Here is a 9,439-nt window from a genome sequence, read left to right as displayed (position 1 = left end):
GGAGCAGGCACAGGCTTTGTTGGCGTTCTGCCACTTCCACTCATTTTTGACCCTCCACTATATGTACTACATTTAATTTCACTATGTACACTACAATTCACAGAGAAGCAACGCTAAAAACTGCTTTAGAATTACTGGATACAGCGGAAGATTCGAAGCCAAGTGCAGACAATAACACGCGCTATTCTCCCTCGAAATCAATCACCTAGTGTATCAAATTCACAAAGAGAGTGGAGTTGAGAACAGATTCTTGACAGCTCGACGACATTTTTGAAACCCCTGGTTGGAACGAACTTATATAGAAAACGGACAGTCTTTTTTTTTTCTGTCGCCTCACATGCCCTACGGGCGTGTGAGGTTCTCGCGCTTCGCGCGCGTAAGACCCTTACTCCACGCTTTACCGATTTCTTTACTGATTTTGACCAAAAAACGACTGTTTTGCAGTCTACTAAAAGATGGAATCAACATGGGAGGAACGTTGCGATTCTTTCAGAAGCCTTTTGCGCGCAAACTAATTTATTCTGGCGCGAAATGAAGATTTTATGATACTGAAGTCTAATACACGAATAGGAAATCTAGAATTTGCCAGGAGCGCGACATATTAAATGGGATTAGTCGCATTAGCTTCCGACAAAGCTTACATTTCTGCTTACAACTCTGCGTGAGATTGTACTTCCAGTAAAATTCCTCTGTGTCCTCTCATGTAAGATCCCCGGGGGGGAGCCCTTTAGGAGTTTTTGGGTGGGGATGTGCCGCTGGGACCTTGGAACCCTTCACCTATACCAGAGCTAGTTCAGCTGAATTTTGCTACCCTATACTAGAGTAAACTCCCCAAATCCCCCTATCCTAGAGTAGCTGTTTCCCCAGTCTAGATAAAATCTTCAACCAACTGATCAGTTTCCTGAAAAATGATACCCTATTCTGGTTTATATACCCTATCCTAGAGTAAACTGCTTGAAAACCATACCCTTTACAGCGGCACATACCCATATAGCACATATATGGCAGTACCCCCCCCCCCCCCCCCCCCAGGGTAAGATCCTGCCTTTTTATCAGCAACATCTGTATTGACTTAAGTTGCCTGATTGGAATGCAAGTTATAATAGACAATCCAATTTCTAACAAATTTTCTAGGGGACCATGCCCCCAGAATTGCCCCCAGATCGCATTGTAACATTGGACAGGCGCATCTTTGGTGCTCATACGCTCCCCCATAAAAAACATCTTAGCTACAGTTCCTGATCATATAGACTTAGTAAAACTGCAGGGCAAAATGATGTGAAGTCTCGTTTCAGTCTAGTCTATATAATTTGAAGAGACCTGCCGAACACGTCCCGAATGACAGCAGCCATAAAATGGCAAATGTCTTGAACCGTGTCATGGAAGATGTATTCATTTGTATTGCTTTCAAGACGTCGATGATTTCACAAACTAAACTGATTGACCTGATCTGAACCTGAATTGATTAATCGATTATTGTTTCCATCATTTTACTGCTTGACTGTCCCGCTACATGTACATGTTTTGTTTCCTTTTCACGATTTTCCCGAGTCACGATTTCGGTCATACAAAAGAAATTATATATAAAATTGTGGTCGGACTTCGAAATAAGGACCCACTACGCGTCTACCCGTGGGAGGGGGCTACTTCCTTATATAAGCTATATAGGTATTTACCGCCCCGTCGGGTAGGGTTTTTGCGCCGTTTCGGTCTGAAAACGAGCATACACTTTTCCCATTTTGGTCTGGAATCGGGTATGGTTTTCGAGGGAACTACGGGAGTGTATGAACGTATTTATCGTTTCAATTCCAAATGAGTAAGAAGGGGGGGGGGGGGGGGGGGGAGAAACTGATGCGAATTCGAAATGGATTTGAAGAATGTTTCGTTTGCGCTCTAATCTTAAAGTAGTGATAACATAATTTCTGCCTAAAGGCCACGTCTGAAAACGGGTATCAGGGTTCGTACGCTTTTTTAGAACAAAAAATTCAAGGACTTTTCAAGGACTTTCAAGTACACATTTCGCGTTTTTCAATGACTACATTCAGTGCAAAACAAGAGCCTTGAGTCTATGTCTTTTGTTAGTTCTTGCACATCAGAGAATTTTATCCCGAAGGTCTTTGTGTTTGCTCCTTTTCCTTTGCAGTTCTCCTTAAACCATTAAGTTAGCATTGAAATTCAAGGACTTTCCAGTACCGACTGCAATTTTCAAGGACTTTCAAGACCTTGAATTTCATTTAACATTCAAGGACTTTCAAGGATTTTCAAGGTGCGTGGGGAACCCTGGGGTATGGATTTTACGGGTCTAGTCTAAAAACGGGTGTGGAAAATTTCAATTTTGCTCTGAAATAGGGTCAGGATTTGGAGAACCTGGCGGCACACCACCACCAAGAATTCCCAGGAGTACCCCCAGGGCGTCTGTAACGAAACTTCCGTTTGGTAGACACGAGAGACGCGAATAAACTGACTTCTACCTGAAAGTCGGTGATTCAGCTGGTGATTAAACAAAATGCAAACGAGCAAACGGTTCAAATCTTAGTCGAGGGGTGACAGGGTGTGGGGCACGTACGTAGCAAACTTTGAGGGTCTTTCTTGGGATGGAAATTCACCTGACAAGCTTAGGCTGGTTCAGGAATTTGGCTCCCCGCTGCTTAGGTAAAAGTTTTTTAACTAAATCACAGTAGGAGCTGAAAGAGGAACCACACTAAAAGGAAGACAAGCCTTACGAAGGTGTTATAAGCCGGATTAATCCCGACAAGGTATACGAGTTTTCTTGAACGCCTGATGTGTAATACAATAAAACAATGGGACAGGGCTACTCTTTCTTTGCTGTTATATTTTTCGAGGCTAGCGGTTTCGTGCCGGCTTGGTTAAAAAATATACATCACCGGAATTTTCAGTTTTAAAACGCCTTTATCTTAGTTGCCATCGTATTGGTAAAGGATTACATAAATAAATTTGTTAGAGAGAAATAAATACTTCAAACGTTTATTCGTTAGACACAGGAAAATAAATGCGCTAGTGTTGTTGTTAGACAAAGGGAAATTAATGCCCCAGTGTATTTTGTAAGACACAGGCAAATTAATGCCCCAGCGTATTTGTTAAACACAGGCAAATTAATGCCCCAGTGTATTTGTTAAACACAGGCAAATTAATGCCCCAGTGTATTTTGTGAGACAAAGGCAAATTAATGCCCCAGTGTATATGCTAAACACAGGCAAATTAATGCCCCAGTGTATTTTGTTAAACACAGGCAAATTGATGCCCCAGTGTATTTATTAGCCTCCCACGCAGGCGTTTTTAGGGGAGCTCGTATTTCTTCCCTCCCCAGAAATACGAGCTCCCCTAAAAACGCCTGCGTGGGAGGCTATGTATTTATTAGACACAGGCAAATTAATGCCCCAGTGTATTTATTAGACACAGGCAAATTAACGCCCCAGTGTATTTGTTAAACATAGACAAATTACGGTATTTGTTAGACACAGGCAAATTAACACCCCAGTGTATTTGCTGTATTTGTTAAACACAGGTAAATTAATGCCCCAGTGTATTTGTTAGACCCAGGCAAATAAGGATCAATTCTTCGCTTGAAATATCACTCACCATGCCTATATATTTAATGCTCAAGTTTACAGATATTTTCTGAGGAAATATCCAGATGTTTTATAGGCCGGCTTATATTTACATGGTTTATAACACAAAAACGCTTAACATTTCTACGACTAAAATGATTGTCCTGTTAGAAGCCCCTCAGCCTTATTGGTATTAACGCTATAATTTTTTACAGTTTCATTAGCGACTGAGCTGGTGCTCATAACCACTTCTGAGCTTCAGCGAACATTAAGATCAAGCTCGACTGAGCATATTTATAGCGTCACGTCTTTGACACAACAGTCCGCTCGCATTTATAGCTAAAACGTTTTCTTTATGAAAAGATTTGTACTCACCTTACGGCCGTGATAGTAATTATTTACCAGATGTTTTATAGGCCGGCTTATATTTACATGGTTTATAACACAAAAACGCTTAACATTTCTACGACTAAAATGATTGTCCTGTTAGAAGCCCCTCGGCCTTATTGGTATTAACGCCATAATTTTTTACAGTTTCATTAGCGACTGAGCTGGTCCTCATAACCACTTCTGAACTTCAGCGAACATAAAGATCAAGCTCGACTGAGCATCTTTATAGCGTGACGTCTTTGACACAACAGTCCGCTCGCATTTAGATTTGTCCTCACCTTGCGGTCGTGATAGTAATTATTTACCTGTTTTAGTGAAGATCACAAGATAGCCAGCTTGTGCACAAGCGAAAATTAAACGAGAAAAAATTCGCCTTGAATGTTATTGCATTTGAGCGCGCAGTAAAGCGAGATTACTTCATTTTTCCCTATTATTTCAGAATATGGTATTGCTGTAATGAATTAACCCTAATAAGTAACGCAGCATCTTGCTTGTGTTCTTTGTTCTGCTGCTTTTTATAAAGTCACCGTCAACAGATCCAAATGTTCTCTGATTCTGTTTTAACTTTTCGAAACGGAGAAATACTTTTAGAGAGATTTTTTTTTTTTAAATTGGAAATAGCAGACGCAACATCAAATTGCTTGTGACCGGATATGTAATCAACTATCTTACCGCAGATTGCCATATGCCTAACCACAAGGGCGGCAAATGACCGTGGGATTTTAACGCCTTGGGCAAATGCGTGCTGTGAATTCCTGAACCGGCCTAAGCCTCTCATGTGACGACATTTTGTTACTAAATCCTGACCTTAGGAGGTTTTCTTATAAAGTTATATATCTTGCTAAGGTGTTTCATTGACCTCCGGATGAATTAATTGAATTCTCTCGTAGTCTTAGGAACGTGATTGCTTGCACGATTACTAGAAGAGTGCAGAATTGAAGCACTAAATGCTGAGTGCCGAAGTAGGAGAAAAGTTAAGTTACCTCTATCCTCTTTGGTTGAGATTTTGTAGCATGGGCTCGCTGGACCAAACTTTGCGGCCAGAATACCAGTCACAGTAATGATTGTCATTACGAACAGGAAAACGAGAATTTGCCACAATCGGAAAGTGAATCTACTATTCAAAAGATTCTTAACACCATGCTTTTTGGTTTCCGAATCCTTAGCAGCTGGTAAGAGTTCTTCCATATCGAACTGCATCATAGCAGTAGACATGGCGCCTAGTAATGAACCACTTGACTCCGCAAGCCACAAAATGCTTTACAGCTCCCTTCAGATGATAATACTTTTTATCCAGTTTTTAAAAGCCGAACTTTGATTGGTCTAGGGATATTTACGTCATCTGTCGATAACTTCCTTTCGCCACGGATGTCTGTTTTGCTGTGGATTAAGCACGTAATGTAAATGTAATATAACCAGGGGCACCCAACTAGAATATAGTTCAGAACCACTTAAGCAATAGAAAACGTTTTCCGTGTTTGGATAGCCTAATATAAACACGAGAGGGGTTGGGAGAATTGGAGACAGTTATGCAAACCCGAGACGAAGTGGAGGGTTTGCGTAACTGTCGAGAATTCTCCCGCCTCGAGTGTTTATATCAGGCTAGACAAACACAGGAAAAAAGTTTTCTATTGCTTTTATAAAATAAATTTTCCGAGAAATAACGCAAAACTCTTTGTGTGGCACTGATTAAAAGAGAAATTCTTACCAGTCGCAAAGTCTTGTCCACGAAGTCTTGCACGCGTAATCAGTTCTTGTTTTGCAAAAAGATGCCTTCTAAAATACGGACTTTTCTTGCTTAAAATGTCTGCTTAAGCGAAAAAAAAATTGACACACTTTCTTTGTAACGATTTTCCAAGTTTCAGCCGACGAAGGAATGGGTAAATAAAGTAAACTTGTCGAGTTTTGAACTTGAAAACTTTTTCCAATTCGTGCTTGCGTGTGATTAGCGCGCAAAGCAAAACATCTTGACGCCACAACCATGTTTACATACTCTCATGCAATCGCTCCTCTGAGCCAATCAGAGCGCGCGTACGATCGCAGTTATTTTATAATTTTATTGTTTAACGTATTTTAGTTTTAAACGGTAGGTATATTTATCCCCTAAAAATGTTTCATCTGTTCGCATTTCGTAGCTGAAAGTCTAGTGATCCGAAAATTATAGGGATCAAAACTTACCTTTTCGAAAATTTCAGCCAGAAAAAGGTCTCCCGAGAATTCTAGGCGACCTTTCTAGGGTAAAAATCCGTCAAAAATGGGCAATTATACCATTTTTTAGATGTTCGAAAATCCTAGGAAGCTCTAAGAGAGGCAAGAAATTTTACAACAAATGTTCCAAAAATTCTAGATCTATCGTCTTCCGAACAGATATTTTCCAAAAATTGTCTTTGGGTGCCCCTGATATAACTATATTATTATTTTTTATCTTTGGAGTAACAACTCTTACACAAGTAATTACAGTAAAATAATACAGCGGAAGTTCGAACTTTCATAGCATCATTTTCTAATTATAGTCTCTGATTCGCCATTTTGGTGGTTCTTGAATCACTGAGCACAATTAGATTAATCAAGACTGAATTATTGTAGCATCTCACTCTGTATAAAATTGTAGAATGTTACGTGAATCGATGATTAGGAATCGTGCGCGGGCCTCCATCCTTCTAGCCTCCCACGCAGGCGTTTTTAGGAGAGCTCGTATTTCTTCCCTCCCCATTGGTTATTGGTGGGGAGGGAAGAAACACGAGCTCCCCTAAAAACGCCTGCGTGGGAGGCTACCATCCTTCAGGAAGACTGAACACAGGAAGTCGTCTGGAGAGTAACCTGGGATCAGGTGTCCTTCTTCCCTTTTTGTTTGAAAAAAAAAACCCTGATAGCAGGTTATCTAGAAAGAATCTGTGTAATGCTGATGTTCCGCATATGAGGCGAAAGAATTAAGCCACTTAGCCTCAGGCGTCGAAAGGGGAGGGAGAGGGAGGGGAAATTTGCGCTTTTCTCCCCCTCTCTCTCCCTTCCCTTTTTAGCGCACGCCACGCAGGCTATAGTTCCTCCCTTTTTTGCAGAGGGGAGGGGTTTTCAATTGACCAGTTATTTAATTAGGTAGAAAGTTCACAATACTTTCTATTTGATATATGAATATTACCTTCCCATTTCATCATTTAATTCTCAAACAGCATTTTGGAAATGAGGGTGGTTTCTTGATATATCGTCAGGTAGCAAAATAAGGACTACAACTTGTCAGAAATTTTGTGTTTACAAGTGAGACCCTCTCATTATTCAGGGGTATTGTCTCCAAGTTTCATATTTTCGTGGACAACAATAGCTAACATTTTTGCATATTTCAAGTGCATTGTTAGTTACTTCTGTCCACGTGAAAATAAAGCTTGGAGACAATACCCTTGAACAATGAGAGACTTTCACTTGTAAATTAATCTCAAGAATCTTAAATTTTTAAAAAAATCTATCTAGCCGTTAAAAAAATTATCCGCTTATTGCTGCGAAGCCACCAGGCTCCGCAGCGTGGCTTCGCAGCATACTAATTCAGGTCGCGTACGTGACCAGCCTGGGTTGCCTGTTCCCGAAGCCAGCTTCATTGTAAATATGTATGTATGTAAGAAACGAACTAGCGAGTTCATGCCCCCACAGAAACAGATATGTACTTCAGGAACTCTGGAGTAACGTAACTAAGACACAATCCATCTGTTACCTAGATACAATCTCTTAACGCATCCCTATAACAACTGACCCGAATTTTACTGCCAGCTTTTAATTTTAACGGTCAATCGTTGAAGTTGCTTGATGAGTGTGGTCCTACAATTTCGGACCATACTAAACAGCACTGTCGCAATAAACGATCAATGATTACTCCTGAAGCCTGAACTCCTGTGATTATTAATAGTCAATGCTCTTCAATTAAATGAATAGAGTGGCCTACGAAATACGTTCTACCCAGAATACAAGTATGTATGCATGTATGTATAATCAAGGTTGTCTGGTGTCAACGTGAGATTAGACTTGGCATTTTTATTACTACTTAGTTTCGTACCGCACGGCATGTACGGCACTCCTCAGATAACATTGCCAACAAAAAGTTCGTTACAACATACGCTAGGACTACAAACGCGCGCGCGGAATTTGAAGGCGGAAAACTATTGCGTGCCAACGGAAGATGTAAAGCTGCTAAGAAGGAATTTACGCGGGTGCCAGCAGGAAGTTACAAGTTCATTTCGTTTGTTCAAGCTCGCCAGATCGGCTCTGCAGATAATGAAATATTTTTCCCACAGGCAAAAATTACAGCGATTTGAAGCGGGATTAAACGGCGCGGCTTGCTTTAAGATCTTCCAAGTTAAGCTAAATCCAATCTTAGCGTCTTTCAAGTGCCAGATGTGCTTACTGAGTTCCGTACTGAGTCTCTTGTTTGGGTCTCTGAAAGACGACTTATGGTTCGAGTATCTGGTCTTAAAAGAGTTCTCAGTAAGGCCTACATAGGTCTCGGCTGGCCTGTTGTCCCCCGTTGCTACCGTGGCTTGGTAGATCACGGCTGATTTTAAGCAATTACGGTCCAGAGGGCAATGAGCTGGTTGACGGCAGTTGCAAGCTTTAGGTGGTACGGCGTTTGTTTTCCGTAGGGTGGATTTGTTGTGACCATCAATTTTTTGCTTTAGATTCGGCATGCAGCTGTAACTGATCTTAACTGTGTTCCGGTTGAAGATTTTATGCAGCGCATGGCCCTTCGGAAATTCTTCGTCGAGGATCTTTAGGAAGGATCGTCCACGTTCCTGCTGAAAGGGGGGTTGTACCAAATGGTGTCTCTATGGCGGTTCCTTCTTCCAGAGTTCGGAGACTGTGCCGTAGGAACAGAGAACGCAAGTTTGTGCTTGCACCTGCTATCATCGAGAGCTTTCTGATAAAGAGGTGCCGCTTTGCTAAAGCAATCTTCATCTATAGAGATTTCGGACAGCCTTTTGTTAATGGACTTTAGGATGTTTTCGATGATGCTGGGTGGATGGTTAGATTTCTTGTTGACGTAGAGTGGAATGTGTCCTGGTTTGTTGTATGGCAAGTATTTACCGTTAGCCAGGTTAAGTGTGACGTGAAGAAATTTTACTACTTTCTTATTGGCCTCGATAGTAATCTTCAGACCGTGCTTGGCGAAAATGCTACACAATTCCTTCTTAATAAGCTCGGCCTGCCGAGGTGATGCCTTGGTTACGCCTAGACCATCATCTCTGTACATGATGATGTTGATGTTGTGGAGGAGGTAAGTGCAGACGAGTTCACATGATTCGGCGCCATCGAAACTGCCCATGGTCACATCGAAGAGGTTTGATTGACGTTCTCTTGCTCCATGGCTCACCGGAGTTGTAGAGAAGAGAACTTTTTGCCTGAAGGATAATATGCCGTTCGTCGTCGCAAATGGTGACATGCTTCGATGCGAATTCGAGAGCGGCAGCCAGCAAGTCGATGGAGATCGATGGGTAAAA

The 9,439-nt window shown here is 41.4% G+C and overlaps 1 protein-coding gene across 1 annotated transcript in view; it reads right to left on the bottom strand.

The window, feature by feature from the left end:
* LOC140934903 (uncharacterized) overlaps positions 1-5,342 on the bottom strand; it is a 19,250-nt gene extending 13,908 nt beyond the window's left edge. Inside the window, exon 1 of the mRNA XM_073384462.1 lies at positions 4,943-5,342. Coding sequence (XP_073240563.1) covers positions 4,943-5,174 — 232 coding nt within the window. The 5' untranslated portion in view covers positions 5,175-5,342. The remainder of the gene's footprint in view (positions 1-4,942) is intronic.
* Between the last annotated feature and the right edge of the window lie 4,097 nt (positions 5,343-9,439).

The sequence above is a fragment of the Porites lutea genome, chromosome 4 (assembly GCF_958299795.1).
Source record: "Porites lutea chromosome 4, jaPorLute2.1, whole genome shotgun sequence".
Classification (NCBI taxonomy): Eukaryota; Metazoa; Cnidaria; class Anthozoa; order Scleractinia; family Poritidae; genus Porites; species Porites lutea.
This window is presented reverse-complemented; position numbering and strand designations above follow the sequence as displayed.